This window comes from Penicillium malachiteum (assembly GCF_028827825.1).
Source record: "Penicillium malachiteum strain IBT 17515 chromosome Unknown utg000005l:1.0-9002435.0:1.0-325561.0, whole genome shotgun sequence".
Taxonomy (NCBI): domain Eukaryota; kingdom Fungi; phylum Ascomycota; class Eurotiomycetes; order Eurotiales; family Aspergillaceae; genus Penicillium; species Penicillium malachiteum.
This window is the reverse complement of record NW_026643098.1, coordinates 303,535-325,537: the sequence shown is the minus strand read 5'-3', so window position 1 is coordinate 325,537 and position 22,003 is coordinate 303,535. Positions and strand designations below refer to the sequence as shown.

Genomic DNA, 22,003 nt, shown 5'->3' with positions numbered 1-22,003 from the left:
GTCGTGTAGTTTGGTCTGTTTGCATTGGAGCTCCCGGGCTTATGGACCGAGGTCACCTGCCATAGGTGGGCATTCTTAATGATGCCCAGGTGAATTGGGTCCTTTCAATCTGAAAGTCCATTGTATGCTTCATCTTGTATTTTGAAAGTATAGATTGATCTTTAAAACATCATTTGGGGAAAATTAGAATATGCCTGGATGAAATCTGGGCTATTCTAAGGTGTCAGTTCTGAAAGCCTGAGAAACATGGCACTAACGAATTGCCTGGGCATAATTTCGAGCCCAGGTATACTTTCGAGTCGATGATATGGACCGATTCTTCAGTGTTCAAGATTCTCGTGTAGGAGGTGATACTAATATCGCTGTGCGACCGCATTATCCTTGCACATGGATACGATTGTTATACACCAGTTGACCCCTCAATGGATATCATGATGTAAGACTCGTGTTGATAATACGTATAATATTCCAACTTGAAGGTTCTATAGAATAGAATCCTGTATGTGTAATCGAGAATTGGGATTCTATCTGGATTTGGACTGAAATGAGATCAGATAAAAACTAGCCACATTTTTGGATATTAAATTTCAACTTGAAGGCTCTTGTTCCAAGCGACATCCGAGGTTGTCAATTCTAGAACATTGAAAGAGCCGATTTACGGAGGACAACCTAGAATAATTCTAGAACGGCTGGGCGGCTTACCTATATCAGAAGTCTTATTATTGGGTATATTGAGTGCGAGGTCTCCAAGTACCTATGGTACTTGGGCCAGATGCTTTGTCTTCCGTTGTTCCGTTATTAGGTACGAATAGGGCATTGCGGCCCGGTTCGCAGGGTGTCAGGCTGGGCGAGGATTCAAAATCGACCAAGCCCGTCTAGGTACCTGGGAGCGAACACAAGTGCAGCAACGGAACAAGGCAAGTTCAAGTTGTAAAAAGCACTGGAAGGGGTTTGAGTTTTTGGCTATTTCTGTTCTATCAGTATGTACTTGACCAATGTACTAGATTGTTTGTTCTTATCTTAACTCACTCTACCAGTATTTCTATATGTTTGCTCCTACTAACAGAGGTACATATACATGAGATGGTCAAACTACATCTAACATTTGATCCTTCAGAAAGTACTTTGACCACATCTGAGATCATTTCGCATCCCGAGGGCGCATGATTGGCAACCTTGGAAGACGCTAAAATGCGGCGGGGTGATGCGGGTTAGTTATGCGGCCTATGCGGTCAGCAAGGTCCACGAATCGATTCCGTATTGGTGTGGCCTAAGACTATCACGTCAACGCCACCACCCAGAACGTTTAGTTTCGGGGTTAGTTTTACTAGGGTACTTTTTATTTCTTTTTACTATTCCCAGTTCACTACAGATTCAAGTGCTACTTCTAATAATTATTTTCGTGAATTTATATAGCTATACTCTGTTTAAAAAAAGTTATTATGGTGCCTGATGAATATCCGAGGTCTGAAGTCTGAAGTCTGAAGTACGGGGGGGGGGGGGGGTCCGTGAGCCAGAAAAGTCCCAAAGTAAGGTGAATGATTGGTGGGTAAGCAGAAAAAGAGGGGGAGGAATGAGGCTGCGTGTGTGGCCCTGCGGCTCTACGTAAAGTGAGGCTGAGGGCAAAAAACAGAAGAGAACTTGGAAAGCGGGAATGTAGCAGATGCCTAAAATCTTGGAAATTAAGATAGAAAAAAATTAAATAAATAAGAAAAAACTAAATAAGAAAAAAAACAATTAATAAAACCATGGAAAATAAAATAGAAGCGGGATGGGAAAAGGTGAAGAAACCCCACTTGTCAGACTAACACCATCCAGAGATTAGTCTCCCCCAACCTGCTTCTCGTTTGCAATCACCCAGCTAGAAGACTGATCTCGGCGCGGGCCGCGTTATTTCCCTTTTGAATTGCGCCGACACAAGGCTCTGAAACGCGCAATCTGGTGCGTTGGCAGGGAATCATAATCCTGTGGGATGTACGGATGATAGTGGTGTACATGTGTTCATGTGTTTATGGGAGGGGATTTTAGCCCCTCAGATCTGACAGAGATGTACGGAGTACCATGTACATATTATGTAGGATGTGTATTCCGTAGAGTGGTGGAGTCCGTCGTGCAGGCTCCCTTTCCCGGGAAGAGGTCTTAGCAGCCTCTGAGACTTATGACTGGAGAAAGTGGAGAGAGAGAGAAAAATAATAATAAAAAAAATTAGAAAAAAAAGAGGGGGAATAAGCACCACTGATAATGTTAGATTTCTCCCCGGTTGAGATCTCCGAGAGTGAAATCATGAAGAAAAATAAGATAATAAGAAAAATAAAAGCGAGATCATAATTATAGATGTGGAGCCCACTGGTAACTCACGGTGAGGGAATAAGAGAGGGAGAGAGTAGCAGAGTGAGAGAGAGAAACAGCCATATTATAGTAGAGTAAGGAAGAGAGTAAGAGTCGGGAATAAAAAACCGAGGATTAAGGATGGAAAATAATAAACTGATAATAATAGAATAAATCCTAGAAATTATCATAAATATACATAAAATAATATAGGTTATAATATAAAAAAAGTGTCCAAAAAATATCAAAAATATCATCCCAGTGATCACTCCATGGTTATCTTTTCCCCTCTCGAGTCCTCTTTCTCCCCCCCCCCTCCCCCTTTTTCCCTTTCCCTCTTATTTAGTTAACCCATTAAATCTTTAAATCCTCCAAATCATAAAATTAGATCAAATAATCATTAGAATAACTCTTAATAAGATCATTTTTGTATGCGGGGAATTTTCCATGAAATTGGAGCCTCGGGGGGCTCCACAAGGGGAATAAATCATTCTCCAGAGCCGCACATAACTGTATGTGGTTTCCTTCCTCCCCGCCGTTTTGACGTGGATGATTCTCACCATTTTTCCCCCTCTTAATTTTTTTTTTCCTTTTTCTTTTTCTCCTCCCTCTTTTTCCCTTCTTCCCTTCTTATTTTTCTCTCCACCTCTTCCCTGTGCAAATCATTTTAAGGAAATCCTTTCTATCTTTTTTCTAAGCTTATCCGATGGAGTCGTGTGGTTGAGCCTCAATCCTACCCGTTATTCTTTCTTTCCCCCCCTCTTTCCCCCCTTTGGTTCTCGGTAAGTTACCTGCTTTTTTATGATCTTTGCTCTTTTTTTTTCAGCCTCATTTTTGGCATCCATTCTTCCCTTTCCTATTCATTCCTTGAATTCTTTTCCTTGCTTTGGCAAAAAAATTATTTACGGAGATTCTGGGAAATACTTAACAACACGCCCCACCCCTGGAGTTATTGGAGTATATTGGGCTGTTCCAGCTAGCCGCTGGGTGCCAACCTGGCTGCGTATCTTGTTTCGGATTGCCTCACCTTCTCTACTTTCCCTGCCCAGATGCCTTAAAAACAAAATAACCCATATTCTATTATTGGATCGTGACATGTTCAGTAAGCGCAAAAATACTAAATGATCCTAGTTTCTTTACTCCTCCGAAATATCCATGGACGTGCACTCAATTTCTTGACGTCTTACACATCACATCTTCCTTCGCCCATGCGCCCCCACTTGTCTCTATGACGTCCGATATCTACGATTCGGATGATGCGATGAATCGCTCCCCTCAACTAGAACCTCAAAAGATCAATTATGGATTGGATGCGGACCGACCGCCGTTCGCCTCGAACGAGGCCGAGTGCACCAAGGGAACGGATGATCGTTCCCGTAAGCTGCACCAGACGGAGACCCCGATGCAAACGCATTACGGCGACGGCGTGCTGATGAGGTTTATGGCACCAGACTATCCGGAAGTTGCTGTGCATGCTGAGAAGCACCCTTTGGAATTATCTCCTAGGCAAGCTCAGAAGGAAGAGAAGGTTAGACCAAAGGATCATCCGCCCGTGAAGTTCGAGTCGAAGCCTCCCCTCCTACCTGCGATAACCACTTCCCCAAAGAGGGATCGTGTCAAGGTGGAAGATCCTAAGTCACCTCCTCAACCAATCCACCCTCCGACTAGCTTCCCTCCACCTCTACCATTCCAAGATTCCAAACCGTCTTTCTCCTCACCTCGTCGTCCTCGCCTGTTGTCCCTTACAGCTCCGTCACCGCCCTCCATATCTTTCGGATCTTTAGGATCCGACCACCGCAGAGCCTCAACCTCAGAAGGGTTCTCCCCTCAAGACTTGAAGTCAAATGCAGAACTCAGGTCTCAACTCTCCCTGCCCTCCCTCCAATCCCTCCAATCTCCACCATCTTCCGTTGGCGGCCCTTCCCCCGGTGCCTGTCATACACAAACCTTACCGTCGTTGAAGTCTACCTTGGGACCTGAATTCACATCGCGGATCAATGGCTTCTCGCCTGCATCATACTCTTCTTATCCTCTATCTGCTTCCTCCCGCAATGATTCCCCCCATGATCGCCAATTACCTAGTATTTTACCACAGAATATTCCGCCAAGTCCGTTCTCTCATTTCTCCCCATTGAGCACGAAAGATATATCCAATAATCCTTCACCGGCATCTCAGCCATCATTCTGGCACACACCTACTTCAGCCGTGTCAACCGTGCCGTCTCTTCCTCCGCCTGGACCTCCTTCTAAATCATTACCGCCACCTCCGCCTCCACCACCATCGGATACACACCAGCCCGCGACGCCTTATGAGACGTCCCCGCTGACTGCTAAAAGCCCAACTGCGAGTTACCCTACTCCAACAGAACCTGTGGCCCCTACAGCCGGTGGTGATCGGTCATCGTTTAGCTCACATCCTTCACCCAATGGGGGAAGCATCTCGAGCATTGGCACCTACAAGTGTACGCATTCGGGATGCACTGCAGCACCGTTTCAAACCCAATATCTACTCAAGTAAGATCTTCCCTTAGACTTTTGCCCGGATAGTTCTGCCCATTCTATTTTGAAACTTTTCCTAATACCTTTCCAGCTCCCATGCCAATGTGCACTCTCAAGATCGACCACATTTCTGTCCCGTAGAAGGATGTGCTCGCGGTTTAGGCGGGAAAGGATTTAAACGTAAAAATGAGATGATGCGACACGGTCTAGTGCATAATTCGCCTGGCTACGTCTGTCCTTTCTGTCCGGATCAACAACATAGATATCCACGACCAGACAATCTTCAACGGTATGTAAATGAGCAACAGCTTGAGATTTGAGTACAAGCTCATATTGGAATAATTCCTTGGCTAATTTTTGGGGATTGCTTTTCTAGACATGTTCGAGTCCATCACGTTGATAAAAGCAAAGACGATCCGATACTCCGCCAGGTCCTTGCACAACGTCCCGTAGGCAGTACCCGAGGTCGTCGACGACGACTGAATGGATGAAGCCCAAGTTACGTTTTACCTATTTTTGGTTTTGCGATTCTGCGATTTGCGATTTGCGATCTGCGACTCTGCGACTTTGTTAGCGCTGTGACCCACCGAGGGGCATATATGATATCATACCACGACACGACGGTCCACCACTATTTTCGAGACAATTACGCGTGACGAATTTCCCATCTGTGATTCCCTTTGATTCGTTCTGAGCAACCTGTCTTCGTCATGTTCTTTTTTTACTTGTTACTATTGATACTCGTGTTCACTTTTGTGTTCAAATGATACCAACCATGTCAAAACCCCCCTGTTAGAAGCATGATGATACACGGGCCATTCGTTATTCTGTTCTAGTGATTATTGTGGGTGCTTGTCACCGCCACTTCAAAACGGTTCCACTCGTTATTATCTATTTCATTTCAGTTCTGTTAAGTTCTATCTTTGGTCTGGAGGGGATCTTCTTGGAGGAAGATCCATAGGAACATGAAAACACGGGCACCACCCTGGGCATGGCATCAGAGCAAGGCATTACTTAACCTTGAAAGGACCTTGATGGTCATTTTACATAGTACAAAATATTGAATCCTAGTTTATTTTCGTATGCCTTTTCCTGACCATTTGAAACTAGTTAACGTCATTCCCAAGGTTCCTATTATTATGACCTCTCACCCCTGAGCTGTTTGACCCGCTGAGTGGCGTGACCCCGCTCAGAGTAGAGGGGCAACACAGCCTTGGAGTACCAAATAGCCCTGTAGAGGGAGATGATCAGCAAGACCCCAGTGGAACCTTCTCACTCTCAAAGGTATATGAACCCCCCCTGCCCCCCTGATCTCTCTGCTCTTTCTTTCTTCTATTTAAACACAATACCTCAATTCATTTACCCCTCTTACAAACAAATCTATCAAAATGGGTTGGTTCAGCGGTAAGTCAATACAATATCAAATATCCTATGATGCAGGTCCAATGCCATGCACTAGGAGGAAGAGGCGTCCGCCAAGCCAGCATCAAGCATTTACTAACAACCTTGGCTTCTAGACGACTCTCAGCAGCGCTCCCACCACGAGGAGTGGAACAACTCCGACCCCAAGAAGCACGAGGCTAGCTTCGCTCACGAGCTGATTGCCGGTGCTGCCAGCTACGAGGCTGCTAAGGCCTACGAGGACCACGAGAAGCGTGAGGGTAAGTGCCCCGCACCAAACACTTCGAAGCATCATATACCCCTACCGCACTCCAAAAGTAATACTTCAAGATATCTAATTACTTGTTTTACTATAGGCAAGCCCGAGAGCCACGAGAAGGCCAAGGAGATCATGGCCGGTTTCGCTGGCGCCTTCGTCGACCGTGAGGTTGAGACCCGTGGTCTGGACTTCATTGACAAGGAGAAGGCTAAGCGTGAGGCCCGCAAGCACATTGACGGTGTCTCCGCTCGTGATGCCGGTTGGTAAATTTTACCTAGCCATGACAATTAAATGAAGCATGAGCCTAGTATAGGCTGGGCCTGTATGATGGTTACGTATTATCAATGAAAACATACATGATAAATCAGTTCTTCACTGTTGTAGTAATTATTGAATCCATCAATGTTAGAATGGAGTTCGTAGAGGTACTAGTATGCGTATAGTTTAGTAGTATGCGGGATGCCGTGCCGGCGCATACTAAAAGCATGCAAGGAAAATCATCAATTGATCTAATGTATTTAGTCAGTTCAATGCTGCAGGTGACTGCATACTCGGAAACCTGTAGTGATAGTGTGAAACCCACGGAGAATATTTCCAAGATTTCATTCAAATCTTCCAGATGTCTGCTTGTCAATGCCTGTTATTCATCCCAAGGCTGTTTCATCTTTTCATTGCTACTATCAATCCGCAGATTGCATGGTTCATCTCCCAAAATTCGAATGCTTCATTCAAGTTCCTGGTCCTAGTCTATACTGTCTATGCTGCCGAGGTAGCATCCCGAGATTCAAGTTGATATAAAGATCATCAAGGAAACCTCGACATGGATACTCCTTGGAAAGACCTTCTAGAACAATGCTGGAATCAGGGAACATCGATCATCAACCTTGGAACGTCACTCTAAAAACGCATCCTAGTAACTTGAGATAGGGAATAAGCGAAAGCGAGATTCGCCAAGAGAATTACCCTGAGTCTCGGATGATTATGTTGTGACACATGTGTCTCCAAACTTAGCCGCAATATCCCCGTCAGATAATCTTCACTACTGCCCACTGGCAGGTGGTACCTAGTGACCAGACAAGAGCACTTAGGATAAAGCTACAGATAGATCAGTTGACTAGTATAGAGATATGAATACATTATCAGGCAGCACAATTGACATTCGTTCAAGTTTAACCTTAAAATGAATTGAGTGATATAGACCGAGGCAGTCTATCCCTGCCACTATAGCCCGGGGCCTGCGTATAATTTTGAATCTAACTGTCTTGAGATACCACGGAGGCACCGTTATGCACATGTGTATGCAGCTAAGCATAAAACAACCTAGTCAAACAGCTCAAGTCACGGTACTATATACCAAAAACAGAAAAAAGAAACAAGAAACATAAGAGAAAAACGCTCATCCCAACCGTGTAACGTCTCATCTTTTACCTCGATTTCGGTCCAAATTCCAACAGCAGAGCCCCAACCCCGCAACATGCAGTATCTGAAACTGCCCAACGCTGTCTAGAATTCCGGGCGTTAAACTAACTCTGTTCATGCATTTGGAGTACTAGTATTGACTCGGGTTATTAGACTATATCAACCATTAACTAAACCTAAACTTCGACTCGGAATTAGTGAACGAGTCTCCGCGCCTAGTCTCAACGGAGTTATCCGAGGTTTCACAGTCCGAAGCCATACAAATATCTCCATCTTGTTTCAATATTCGATAGTCCCGAGTCAAGTCTAGCTTTTTTGCGTAGCGTAGAAAAATGGTTTTGTGGGGCTCTAGGGCTGATTCTGAGATTCTAATGGTTACTAGTAAATCATTGACGCAGTTCTCAGATGAAACGGCTTGATGTAGTTCATTCCAGATTTATGCATAATTCCAAGATACCGAGGTTACTACTAGTAGTACTAGCATAGGACGATATCAAATTTTTGATATTGGTCCTCGGTTGTCATACTTCCGCTACATACACTTGTAGAGTTGTACTAGCTTGAACCTTGGAGCCTTGGAGTCCAAACTACTACTATGTACAATAACAGCACTTGAATACCTGCCTAGTAGCAAATGACAAGTCCTCACGCCACACTTCGCGCGGCACTGTCAGTTAAGCAGCGAGTATTTGAAATTGGGAAATGTATGTCCTCATCACGTGAGTGCTTGGCCACCTGGGCAGATATGGCTACATCCTCTCAGGCAGGGATGTTCACATACTTAAGTACAGGGCTTAGTCTGACTCGGAGTCAGTAACATATGCAGGTGAGTGATGAGCTACACCTCTTTGTATATAAGTACCTATTGGGTTACCTACATGATTACCTGGAGGGGAAGAGGTAGTTAAAGTGAGACAATTCCTGAATTAAGAGACTGGTAAAGTGAGGCGATAGCTGAATTAAGAGAGATATACTGATGTTTAGATGGAATGCATAAAAGAAAAATCTAGTCTATTGGTCAACTGGTAAATCTGGGTATTCTACCAGATGGTGAGGAAACTTGAAAAACCACTGCAACCCAAGTAGGAAAAGAGGTCTATCTATCTTCAAATGCTCTAGTAACCTTCGAGAAATAGCAGCCTGAGTCTACATAGTACATACCAGACTCGTACCTACTATGTACAACTTGCTACCAATACCTTATCAGTTATTAATCAATTGATGCACAATGTGTCAAGGTGACTTTGATATTTTATACCTAGTTAGAATGGACTGTACAACTTGTAGTGAACAGATTGATCATACTTGCGAATAAGCTACTAGGTATGGCCAATGAAAACCATACAGCTATATCCAATCATAAAATTTGAATTTATCAGGCCAAAGCACAGGTAAGAGGCCAAGAGAGGCAGGGGTATCATATTACCAGATCATTCCAGGTTCCAAGGTCGAAGAAAGAAAGTCCAAATATTGAGAAAACGTGGTACCACGAACTGGGTCCACGAAAACGTGCTGATGCCTGATACCAAACCTTAGAAGACAGATGTTTAGTAAAACGTACCAAAAGGAAAAGTGACAATGATACCCGTACGGAGTAGAGACGAAACCTATTTTATCAAAATTTGAGGAAATTGAATACTCCAATTAATCTAATCGCACAAATTACTACGTTAGGATAGGCGTTCACGTTACAGATGTCATTCAACATGACATCTCGGACTCAATTTCTGGGAGACCCGCGTACGTGGACTCGGATCAGATCTAGCCCCAAGAGGTAAATACTTCGGGCACAAACATCTGGGCATCGGAAATACATGAGTAATGAGCCTTGCATATTGGGTACAAGTAATGACAAGCCTTGAACGGGTGAGGCTCAGCCGGGTTAGCCCCCAATTCCGAGTCCGACTCTGTACACGTACAACACGTATTATCGATAGCTTAGCAATTAGTGCCCCGGTGGAGTCCTGCAATATGAGTCCAAGCCTGATGATGCCTGGAATCCAGGATTCAAGTCATTCCTAGTATTTCGTAAATGATACCTAGACAAGGGTTATGATTTATAACCCCGGGGTTCTCGTTATTAGATTGGTAAACACTGGCATCAGCCTCAGCCACGTGAGGGTCGCATTCGATTTCCGAATTTAATATGTATCCATGCGCCGCCCAAATACAAATGGAATGTGACGTTGTATCGAAGATGGGTCCTTCTTCCGGGTTGCTGGGGTTTGCAAAAAAGCAAACAAAGGTCGGAATTATACAGATCACATTTCATGAAGATCAAGAAGATCATGATCGTCAGAGACAAAAATAGCTCTGCAGATCCATGGATGCAGATGCAGTATAGAAAGTGACCAGTCGTGGGGGCTGTTTATAGTATAATATGCGGAGTGATTTCCAATCAGATGCGATGGTTTAGTTGGTAATTGAAGCAACTTTGTTTTTAGTACTGAGCTGAATGGTCCATTTAGAGGAATTTTCTGATGTATCTAAATAAAGATATTGGTCTTTGCGGATATCTTCTGTGGGGAATGTAAATATAGAAGACTTGATTCAGATCAGTTGTGCCGCGAACCCCACGGAAAGCTGCATATGCCCCCCACAATGATTGAATGAAGAAAACAGAAATTTACTCTCCTTGAAGAGATGCGTCACTCCAGTAAATTGAATCAAGGAGGGGCTGGTGCTGACCTCAGGCTCATACGCCTGCAATAGGTCCACGGGTAGCTAGGACTCACTGTATCTATAACCACAATAATGACTGGGGGAGATTTTGAGGAGAAGGTAGAAACCGTTTAATGAGAGCTTGATCAAAATGTCATTTCATGAATTTGTAGCTTCGCATATCGTAAATGCATGTAGTTTCCAACTTCAAAGGTCGAATGCATCTCACTGGCAGTAATAAGACCAGTCTAACCCATAACCTGTCGGTTTCAGTTCGCCAAACCCACTATCTCATATGTATACAAAATCAAATCAAATCAAGAAAACCAGAAACAGGAAAATTCAACGCAAGCTTATCGCTAATCCTTCTCAAAAAAACAAAAATCCAAGTATACCAAATTGCATCAAATCAACCACTAACCCCGCGACGATGAATTCTCCGTACATGATCCTTCATATTATCCACCCGACTAAACACCCGTCCACATCCATCCCACTCACAAACAATCCCAGGGTTGTGTTTCGCCTCATGACGAGCCCGATCCTTCTTACTAGAGAATCCACCCTGGCGTGATTGTGGACATCCTTCATGACGACAGAAAAGGTGTTTCCGGTGCCGATTGAAATGCTTACGCAGATCACAGCCACGACGGAACACTGCCTGTGATGTACAGCCTGGGTGTGCACAGCGCCACGCTCCGTCACTTGTTGGGATTCCGTATCGTGATAGATCTGCTGGGTTCAGGTTTGGAGGTGATGATGGTTGGCCTCGACCGTCGAAATCGGAGATCGTAGTTGGTGTTGGTGAGGATCGCATTAGTGATGGTGATCTGAGTGACATGGCTGGTACGAGAGGTGGAGATAGGTAGCCTGTTCCATGTGTGGTTGGCATTTCGGTGATGTGGAGATTGAACCAGGCCTCCGGTGTTGTGGTCATGGTGTCATTCAGAGGGTGGTAAGGAGATGGTTGCTGATTCATTTCTGGGGTTGGGGTTGGGTAGGAAGGGAGTTGATGGAGTGTATTGTAGGATGCTGTCGTTGTTTGATGGAATGAACCGTTTGGATGAGCGTCAATACACCACTGATTGATCTGTTGTGGTGTATACCCCGATGCACCGGATAGTTGAGGATCCAGCGTGTGATGGTGATGCTGTTGTTGGGATGGTTCAAAAGCAAAGTAAGATTGCATGAAAGGTGAAGAGGAGGAAGGACAGGTGGATGAATCCACTGACACAGATGGTCGTAGCATATCTGCGTCGGATGCATTAGACCAAGTGTAGAGAGAACCCATGGCTTCGCTCACAGGTGAGGCTCGTGGGTCTGATAAATAATCTGCTGGTGCTAGGAAGGGCCCAGTAGACTCAGCATTGGCTAGCATGTAGCCCAAAGAAGGCTGGAGCCCAGAAGAATGCCCCGGTGATGACGATGAGCTGACAGGGATCTCTGTCAGGCCTACCAAATCCGGATGCAAACCGTATGCGGTATCACCGGGCATGATGCTGTTTGAACCCCTGGTATGATGGTTCAAGGTGTTCCGCTTTCCAGTGCTGGGCATGTTGTGCGATGAGTTGACGCCTTGGCCGATGAATGTGTGCCACTCTTCAAGCACGGATGGATCAACCTCTCGGTCGAGGTCTAGGAGAGTAGCTGGAGGAGAGTGATTCACACGCATATCAAACGATACCTAAGTATGAATGAAGTATGTTGTATAATAAGACGAGATAGTACTAGTATTTGTACTTGTAGCGAGGTAAAGTATTGATTCAGTCAACAACGTTCCAATGTTAACTCCGTCAAGTCCGATACCTAGGTAACCAGGTAGAAGAGTTTCAAGTTTCAAGGTAGACGTGGAGATAGGAAGTAATCTGATCTGGGATCCAAGCGGGGTGTTATAAGCTTTTTATGTTCTTTTTTTCTCTCTTGATGTTTTTTTCCCTTGCGCTTGGTAATGTGGCTTTTGATGGTGGGCACGTTTAAGTTGGGTCCAACGTGGTCTTGGCCTTGTATTCAGGTACAAGTTTGGATTTAGACGGTGAGCCTGAGATGTAGAATGGTTGGAGGCAGTGCTTATGAATAAATTCCAGGCGTTCCGTAGCATTTAAAATGGTAATACCATAAATAAATCGGAATGGAGTAGGAGGGGAAGAAAAGAAAGAAGTCGATGATTTGGGGAGTCTGCAGGGAATTGAACTAATAAAGGCAGTAGTTAGGAGAGTATGAGAAAAATAAATTAAATTAAAAAAGATTTAAATAATAATAAAATAGATCGGGACCGCCCCATGGAATCCATCATGGTGATTCAGATCAACGGGACCCGAAGACATGGCGCATATGCATGATTTTGGCACAAGGGATCGACGTAAGATGATAAAAATGCAGCTCAAAGAATAGGGTTCATTGAGCCTATTGGTAGGCTCGAGTAGGGCTGAGCAAGGAATTCGGCTAACGAATTTAGGAGTACCGGGGCTGAAAGAAACAGTTTTACGGAGTAGAGGTAGTATTCGATATGTACTAGGAGTATCTATGAACATATGCATGTTCTCTACGAAAAAGAGCGGAGTCAGGGATAATGAGAATACGAATACTAGATTGAAGGTCGCAACATTCAAGCTTTTCTATCATTGGTACGTACAGTTTTTTATCTGTCCATTGGTGCCGGGTAGAGGGATCCACTAGCAAAGCCACGCTCGGGTCACAGTGAGAACATTGAATGTGCTTCACTTTCAAATGTTGCTTGAATGACTAGTGCTAGATTAATATATCTAATTTCTTGTGACTGTTTTCAGTTTTTGGACTAGTCTGAACATTTGGTCCAAGCATTTGAACCATTCATCCTACTAGTCTAATACCATTTGAAACGAAGGATTAGACAAAAAAACAATCATGTTTGGCGTGATGAACCCTAGATCATCCAGTACCTAGGAACATTTAAGTACAAATGGACCCATTCCCGATAGGTTATGTACATGGGTTCCACATTATGGACTAATCCTAGACTAGTTACCACAATGTCATCAATGATGAAGTGGGTTAAATGGATTAAATGGATTAAATGGATTAAATGGATTAAATGGATTAAATGGATTAAATGGATTAAATGGATTAAATGGATTAAATGGAAATTAGTTTTAATCAAATAAAATGATTCATCGCTAAGAGAAATTGGAAACTCCTCTAAAACCAATATTAAACTAATACTAAACCAAGGCTAAACCAAGGCTACCTATACCCTATGAACCTTAGAATACATACTAGATACAATCTGACTAGTAATTATGTATTTTTTGGTACTCGGTATGTACCCGTACTTTATTCATCCTCGTAGATTATAAAGCAGTTTCGAATGACGAACCAACTTGGGCGCCTGGACGCAACGGCAGCACATAAAGGTAGCATCGAAGTGATGACGGGGAAAGTAAATATGTAAATAATATCAGCCAGCTCAGGGGTGGGAAAGAGCTCAAGACAGGTTACTTCGAAAGACAGGGATTTGACGAGTTGAAATTCAGGAATGAACCGTGTCAAGAAGTTCAGCTCGCTGTAAACCCGACACCGACGATTTGAACCGGGGAGGGATCCATAGTGGGTCCAGCGGGATCCCTGTTTAGAGATCAATATCCATGTTCATTGGACTGCTCGCAAAAAGTTAGTGCTTAACGCCCCTCTCCACCATTCATAATCTATAATAAAGTAAAGTGGGGTTCCCCATCCCCAAACGCGAGAAGCGGTGTCGATGATATGCGTTCCGAGCCGCAAGAGGTAGCTGCATACTACAGTACATGTAGCTCAACCAATCTTGAATTATTGTAAATGTGTAAAATGTGATGGGGAATTTGAAAGGGGTCCTTGCCACGGCATTCGGCTAACTAAACTTCTAGAGATACCGAAAATCGGACATCTGAATGACGAAAACAAATAATACCTAGGTAAAAATAAAAATAAATAAAAATAAAAATAAATCTCATACATATTGGATGTGCTGTCTAATAAGGTTTCATTTTTGCGAATCATGATGACCTTGGAATACTCCGTAAAGGTAAAAGGTAAAAAACCGTCTCTACTATAGGGCTATTCTCGTATCCGACGGACTCTCTGATCCAAATCACTGTCCGCGGGTTTTCTCATATCCCCCCGACTCCGACCAAGACATTCCAAGGTTCAATCATGATGTTCCAATTTGACAGTTGCCCCTCCTTTCCCGTGCAATGGGATGAAGAAATTCGGACTTAGCAACTTGAGTGTGCTTACGAGGCTTCCGCCCCCAATGTCTCAACGCCACAGGAACCAACCACATTCAATCATATTCAATATTCAACTTGAGCTCCATGGTTGTACAATATCTCCGTACAAAAATAGCTGGAACTTGATCATTTTAATCCACATGTGTCCATGTGCACCCGGACTCCGGATCTACAATGTCTTTGATTCGATCCCGCCAGAACAGAGAGAGCTTCCAAGGTTCAAATGTTGTCTAGTCCTAGTACCCCACCATATCCTAGCTCTACCATTAGTAGTAATCATCTCAGACATCCACGTCATGAGCACTGACATGTCTACCGTGTGTGCCAGTGGCCCGGGACTCGGAGTCATCTGCCAACAAAGGCGTGACCACGTCGGGATTAGAGTACCGACCTCCCGGTGGTGGCTTAGACTCGGCCCCTCGGTATAATATATAGTGCTGAACCACGAAGATCAAGTCGGAAATAATCGTGATGTTCCCCAGAAAAAGCTTAACTGGATTTCCGGTAATCCCACCCCAGTCATTCTGAAGACTTGAGTCTAACACTAGTTGAACTAGTGATAGTACACCCCCACTCAAATCCAACAAAATTTGACTGATATTCCATCCCGATGTCGATTTGCGTTTATAATTTAGCCAAGCTTGCGGAACATACTTGAAAATCGTAATAACAAGCTTGATATATGAAAACGCATAAATCTAAACTCCGATAGCTCCTGTGTTAGCTAAAAAAAAAAAAAAAATAAAAAAAAAGAAAAGACAACTGGTCCACTGCCACCTTGCAGAGATCTGAGCTGTATGGAGCACTCACAACATCAATCCACGCCCACGTAGATGGGTCATAACCTCCATCCGGACTTTGAGACAGCACAACCCCAATCACAATAAGAGGGGCCAGAATGGATCCCCAAAATAGACCCGCAATGGGCTTACTGAGTTTCTGGAAGCGAGAGACCTGCAGCCCCCAAATGATTGGCCAAAATTGGGTATATGCAATCAGACTCAGAATCACCGCATGGACCGCGAACGCCAGGTCATTGAAGCGAACCGTTGGCTCCTCTGAGAGCGGGTGGCGTGCCGCATATTGGGCACGAATCACAGGGGAATATAAGAATGCACTGTTATAGATACTGTAACAGAGAAAGCCCAAAGTATTAATGGTGGGAAAATCTATCGATAATCCCGCCACTGAACCACGTCGAACATTGTAAATAGGCTGCGGGTAGAAAGATGCAGACCAGCAGCCCACACTGATTGTGAGATGAGTCAGTTTTGTGAAATATGTAGAGGGGCCTGATTTGCAAGGATCTCCAGAGACTTACTATATCCAGCCCAACAGACTTTTTGGTTTCCCTTATCATCAGCTTTTATGTCTAGACTAGCCATCTGCTTGATTTGAGATACGGCACTTACCGGGACACCGCTCGAATAAAGATCTCCAGCTGAGATGAAGCCATTAGGTCTGCTCTTGAACAACCTTCACCCTTTTTTTGCTCCTTCAATATGTTTCAAAGAAAATTTTTTGTTTCAAGACAATTGGCAAGAAGAAAAGATTCCTCAGAGCCCTGGAACCAGGCGACAACTCAAACAATCCATGATGCGAATCGCGTGCTGATGCCGTCATGTGACGATAATGACTTGATCCCGCGATAAAATAGATAAAATAGATAACCCTAATTAGGAAGGCGGTCAACTCCTGAGGTTCCATAACTTTGTTGGTTGTCCCGGTTATGTGCTGGCACGCTAAACCCATATTAGGAAAACAGTTGACATGGATCTCGTTGCGTAAGTCTTGTTGTTCGGTCTGTACGACTCCTCATCATCAGTCTCCATCAATTCCTGTGGTCTCTGTTGGCCAGTTTTCCAATTCTTCTAGTGTGACTCTCTTTTGAGCCCCTTCACATCTTCTCTTTTCTTTTTGCCCCCTATTCCAAAACGTTTGTTTACGATCGCGTTCTGCGCCTGCGTAACATCTTCAACGCTCACCGCCACGAATACAATCCTTCTTTGAAACATATTTCCACCCTTTCAAGACAATTGATCCAATACGATAGCTCATATTCAAGATCCCTGTCACCTTGAATTCCTCTCGAGTCGCCGATCCCATCGCATGGTACATTCCTCGGAACGGGAGATCTCATTAGATCTCCTTCAATAAACCCCGACATTCCAGAGATAAGGATTGCACGCGACAAGAAAAAAAAGGAAAATTCAAATTCAAAATGACGGTCTCCGGGCTGACAGCCCCGGGGAGTAGTACGTATTCATCAGATACGCTACATGTGGGAGATGGAACATGGGATTCAGAGCGCGATGATTTCTTGTTGCCCAATCTCATGGGTCTGAACTTCGAGACAATGCAATACAATGGTGAGTGCGACTAGTTCAGATTAATGCACGATTACGTACTAACGAATGTTCAATCACAGGCATGGGAAACCGGTTCAAAGATATGACTGGATACAGATCAATGATTATCGCTCACGGCATTATCGCGGCAATTGTTTTCTTGGGTCTGGTACCCACCTCATCGCTCATAATCCGATATTACTCTCGATGGAACCCATTCTGGGCATTCAAGCTTCATGCATGGTTTCAGGTCATGACACTCCTCTTATCGACGGTCGTCTTCGTGTTGGGATGGTTCGCCGTGGGACCTAAGAGAAGTTTGACAAACCCGCACCATGGAATTGGTCTGGCAATCTATGTCATGGTCATTTTTCAGGTTCTGTGGGGATACTTCGTACATAAGGTGGAGAGGAATAAGATTCGATCTCGCGTTCCCCTGAAGCTTGTGGTTTGTCGCACCATCTAAATCATGCATGGTTGTGTGAAAAGCTAATTTATTTCCCTGCAGATACATCGGTGGATGGGTCGTGCATTGGTTCTACTGGGTATTGCGCAAATCCCGCTAGGCCTGACATTATACGGCTCTCCTAAGTTACTTTTCGTTCTCTTTGCGCTCGCTGTTTTCGCATACTTTGTGGCGTATTTTATCCTCTCCTACTTGTATGACGATGAAGGATATCATCCACCAAGTGAGCATGGAGGAAGTCGGTACAGTCACAGTCAGCTTGGACCTTCTGAGCTCAGCGGCAAGCCCCACCAAGGAGGAGGAGGGGGGGTTGGGACAAGCTCTTGCGGCAGGTGGTCTTGCAGCGGGTATGGCCTCAATCTTTCGACGTCGTGAGCGAGACCGGCACTCAAGTGGGGGATATGAGGAATCCCGAACATCTATTTCAGAGGAAAAGTATTCCGACGAAGCGTCTCGTAAAGAAAGTGGTGGTTGGGGTAAAAAGATTCTCGAAATCGGAGCCCTTGCTGGTGCTGGCTTTCTTGCGAAGAAATGGTGGGATCGTCGAAAGGAGCGTGAAGACGATAGTGAGGCAGGAAGATACACACCTGCTCATTCGCGTCACGATAGCTTCACTGAGGATTCTCTTAGCCGACTAGAGGACGGCAGGCCCGAACCTTCTCACGTAACACCCCTCCAGCGACCTCCAAGCAGACCACCCAGCAGAACACAGAGTCCTGGCTCATCATACTATTACAACAGCACCTATCTTACCGAAGACCAAGAAAGACGTCCGTCCCGTGGTATCAAAGATGCGATCCTAGGCGCAGGTGCATTCGCAGGGTTGAAAAGGATCTTCGGCGGTCGTCGTAAGAAAGAAGAAGAGGAACAGAGACGACTTGATGAAATCCGTGAGCAGGAAGAAGAAGATGAGCATCTACAGAGAATGAACAGCAAGCGACGACCAACCACTGGCGCACCACCACCAGGAGCAGGACCTTATCCATCTCGACGCAGACCAAGCTCCTACACAGAAAGTGATCTCACACCAACCGATTTAGCCCCTCGTCCACCTCGCCACCCATCTCGTGGATCTCTACTTTCCGCTGAGCCTTTAGCCTCGGGTGCAATTCCTCCTCTAGAGCCATCGGAACTCACTCTTCTGCCTCCCAGGCCTCCAATCCACCATGAACTCTCAGCCGATTCAAGATCTGAGCTACCTTTCTCTCATGATGGTACCGGACTTGCTGCAGGAGCTGCTGCAGGCGCAGCGGCAGCAGCGGCATCTGCCTCCACACGTCGCCGCAATAGCGGTAGTCGTAGTCGTCGCAACAGTGGCAGTGGTAGTCGCGGCCGACAACGCGAGGACGAGGTCGTGTCACCACCAGTATCCGTAAAGGTGAAGATGGCCAACGACGGACGACACATAACGCTCCGACGACTCACAGACGAAGAAGCATCAGCAAGTCGCGAAGCACGCCGACGAGAACGACGAAACTCACGTCGTCGTGCTGGGAGTGCAGGATCTCTATCAGGTGACGATGGAGACCGACACGCAGACCGATGGCGTCGTGTTGAAGAGCTGGAGCGAGAACAAGAGCTACAGACAAGACGGGAACAAGCTGCTGCTATGACTGCTAGTCGACCATCTATGGCTCCGTCGGGTAGTGCTGCTCCTTCGCCCATGCCTGAAGATTCTCAAGTTAGCTACAGGCCGCCTCCACCTCCTATTCCCCACCCTGCTGCCTCTGGTAGTGTTCCATATGGAAGTGTGATGTCTCCTGGAACATATACTGGTACCGAGGCTAGTGGATCTTATGCTAATAATCGTCGACGTCGACGTGCGGAGCGTGCTAGAGCTCGACAAGACAGACAGCAACAACATGGTGTGGAATTTGAGTGATGAACGTTGTAATTTTTGGTTTTTTAATCTGCTTTATGATTTCTTTTGTTTTTTGATACTTCTATGGCCTAGTATGGATATGTCTACGACCTGTATAAAACGAGCCCCTGTCCCTGTTGTCCCTGTTTTGAAGCTATGTCGATATTGATCATTTTGATTGATATCTTTTTTTTCTTTGAATCACGCACGAATGTCTTTGAACTTATGGAAATGAACTCAATAAGTGGGTTTTATGTTTTTTTTTCTGGTTTATTGGGTTAATGATTTGTTTCTACTTCTATGGCAAGCGAGTTTTTGGGTTTGATTTTGGCCAGTCTGGTTGGCTCATATCGCTTTTGTCTGTTACTCAATTTTCTTCCTGATCTCACATGGATGCAGGACCTTGTTTTTTTTTTTCTGCCTTGATACTCTATCCCGTTGGGGTGTTGTCACATATGCCCTCAAAATCTATGAATGCAAAAATTTGAATAATACTGGCTGTGGAACTGATCTATCTGTACTTGAGTCTACTACCAAAGCAATAGTAAGTGAATGTAGAGCCGACAGGACTTTCAACTTGAAGTAATACGTTGGGCTTCAAGAGATTGATACTCAATGAGTAGTAGTCGTAGCATGATGGGCACTTGAGTCATGCCAGTGATTGCAACTGATGCATCCCGCATAATTGCAGGGCTCTATAAATGTTACCATAGTCATGATCATACTACATCATGATCAACTTGAAACTACTACAGAACATCAAATCCATATTCTACGAGTGTTGAACCAAGCTAAACATGGACCACATACTAGGTAGTAATTTTGCAAGTGATAGTTGCCAAGAATACAAACACAGGCTTCCCTGACATAGGATTTGCCCATTACAACACCTTACTTACAGCTCGTCATGCTCGGCCTCCTCGGTAGGAGTCTCAGTCTTGGGCTCAGCCTCAGCGACCAGACCATCAGGTAGTTTCTCCTTAGAGCCTTCACCGAGCCGGATTGCATCAATCCAAGACTCGACGGAGGTAAGACCAAACTCTTCTCCGTTGAATCGGCGCCACCAGCCACGGCGGGCGTTCACGGCAATTATCTCCACAGTCTGGCTATCTTCCAGACTCAACACGCTTCGCAGGTTTTCTGAGGCGGTGTTGATGTCAGGAATGGCATAGACAGGGAAAAGTTTCACACCACGGAGAGCATGCTTGTGCGCAATCTCAGCGAGACTGGACAAGGCTTCAGTGGCTGGTGCTGGAAGCTCTGATTCAGAGTCACTGGTTGCAGGGAGAAGGGCCAGAACACAGGTATTGGACTTGACTGCTAGGCAAGCAGACCCAAGGGCTTCCGGAGTAGCCAGGGTAGGAACTTGAGGCGCAGGAGGGGGAGTGGGTTTAGTTTCAGGTGTTTCGGTGGGTGTATCGTTGTCTCCATTATCATTATCAGAAGGTGGCTTAGAGGCCGGCTTGGACTTTGGCTTAGCCTTGGGCTTAGTCGCCGGTGCGGCTTTTCCAGTGGCGTCTGGGTTTGGTTCAGCGAATTCGCTAAGGAATTCCAGGATAGGTTGTTTCTTCAGCTCGCCATCGTACACCTTGTGCTCAGAGTCACCACTAGGAATCACGACCAGCGTGGGGAATTCCTCGATACCGAACTTCTCCACAGCTGAAGACTCCTTGTTGCGCACTTGCGCAATGTCAATTGCATCCAAGAAGTCGATCGCCAATGCGCGAATAAGCGTACTGGTGGTTCCCTTCTCAGTGAACAGGATAGCCTTCGGTCGTTCCTCGTTCTGTGCCAGCCAGTTGTCTAAGTCCTTATCCGTAGCTTTCTTCACATGGTTGGGAATATTGTTCACCACAGCATCGACGATACCCTTTGCAGTTCGTGGTCCCTGGTAGTCTTGAACATGAGGGCGTCCGGCTTTTTTCGAAGGAGTCACGATCTTCAAGGTTGGAAAGCCTTGAACTCCCATCTGTCCACAGAAGGGTTTGTTCTCGTCTTCATCGCAATTGACTGCGGCAACCTTGGCCAATCCGTTCAGATTCTGGGCAGCTTTTTCGTAGGCAGGTTTGAGGTTCTTGCAGTGGCCGCACCAGGGAGCATAGAATTCGACGATCTAGAAAATATAGAATTAGCATGATGCAGGATTTGGAATATATTTGATTTTAGTAAGCTCACTGAAGTATGGTTTGAGTTTGCGATAAGCGAGCCATACGTTTTCTGATTCACTTGGAGCACCGGCGACTTGTTTGTGTAGATACCATCCGCGTTAACAGGCAGCACTGCTAGCAACGAAGTGAGAAGCAAAAAAGTTGAGCTTTGAGGCAACATGATGAAAGTTCAATGACTGATACAGATAAAACAGGCGATTCCAATTCCGAGCTCAGAAGAGCATCAACTCAAAGTGAAGAAACACAAGTGAGAAAGAGAAATTACGCAAGGTGTCCTGATACTCTTGGCGGTGCGGGATGCGGGGACACCCCAACCTTAGAGCCAAGCTTGGTCTCTCTTTCTCCAAGTTTG

General features: G+C 45.2%; 6 protein-coding genes across 6 annotated transcripts; 3 read left to right on the top strand and 3 right to left on the bottom strand.

Annotated features, from left to right (window-relative positions):
- Positions 1–3,556: 3,556 nt before the first annotated feature.
- N7483_010021 (uncharacterized protein) lies at positions 3,557–5,318 on the top strand (the record flags this gene model as incomplete). The annotated part of the gene is made up of 3 exons (XM_057093448.1): positions 3,557–4,842; positions 4,919–5,116; positions 5,204–5,318. The coding sequence occupies 3 exons, from the start codon at positions 3,557–3,559 to the stop codon at positions 5,316–5,318; spliced, it is 1,599 nt and encodes a 532-aa protein (XP_056942744.1).
- Positions 5,319–6,215: 897 nt separating this feature from the next.
- Positions 6,216–6,754, top strand: N7483_010020 (DUF3759 domain-containing protein; the record flags this gene model as incomplete). The annotated part of the gene is made up of 3 exons (XM_057093447.1): positions 6,216–6,231; positions 6,345–6,488; positions 6,585–6,754. 3 exons carry the CDS (start codon positions 6,216–6,218, stop codon positions 6,752–6,754), a joined length of 330 nt encoding a protein of 109 aa, XP_056942743.1.
- A 4,222-nt stretch (positions 6,755–10,976) lies between these two features.
- N7483_010019 (putative C2H2 transcription factor) lies at positions 10,977–12,239 on the bottom strand (the record flags this gene model as incomplete). Its single annotated transcript, XM_057093446.1, has 1 exon — positions 10,977–12,239. The coding sequence occupies one exon, from the start codon at positions 12,237–12,239 to the stop codon at positions 10,977–10,979; it is 1,263 nt and encodes a 420-aa protein (XP_056942742.1).
- A 2,850-nt stretch (positions 12,240–15,089) lies between these two features.
- On the bottom strand, positions 15,090–16,264 carry N7483_010018 (putative L-cystine transporter; the record flags this gene model as incomplete). Its single annotated transcript, XM_057093445.1, has 3 exons — positions 15,090–15,461; positions 15,586–16,057; positions 16,221–16,264. The coding sequence occupies 3 exons, from the start codon at positions 16,262–16,264 to the stop codon at positions 15,090–15,092; spliced, it is 888 nt and encodes a 295-aa protein (XP_056942741.1).
- Positions 16,265–17,029: 765 nt separating this feature from the next.
- On the top strand, positions 17,030–19,504 carry N7483_010017 (uncharacterized protein; the record flags this gene model as incomplete). The annotated part of the gene is made up of 4 exons (XM_057093444.1): positions 17,030–17,177; positions 17,237–17,604; positions 17,665–17,845; positions 17,901–19,504. 4 exons carry the CDS (start codon positions 17,030–17,032, stop codon positions 19,502–19,504), a joined length of 2,301 nt encoding a protein of 766 aa, XP_056942740.1.
- An 874-nt stretch (positions 19,505–20,378) lies between these two features.
- N7483_010016 (putative disulfide isomerase) lies at positions 20,379–21,811 on the bottom strand (the record flags this gene model as incomplete). Its single annotated transcript, XM_057093443.1, has 2 exons — positions 20,379–21,596; positions 21,659–21,811. The coding sequence occupies 2 exons, from the start codon at positions 21,809–21,811 to the stop codon at positions 20,379–20,381; spliced, it is 1,371 nt and encodes a 456-aa protein (XP_056942739.1).
- Positions 21,812–22,003: the final 192 nt, after the last annotated feature.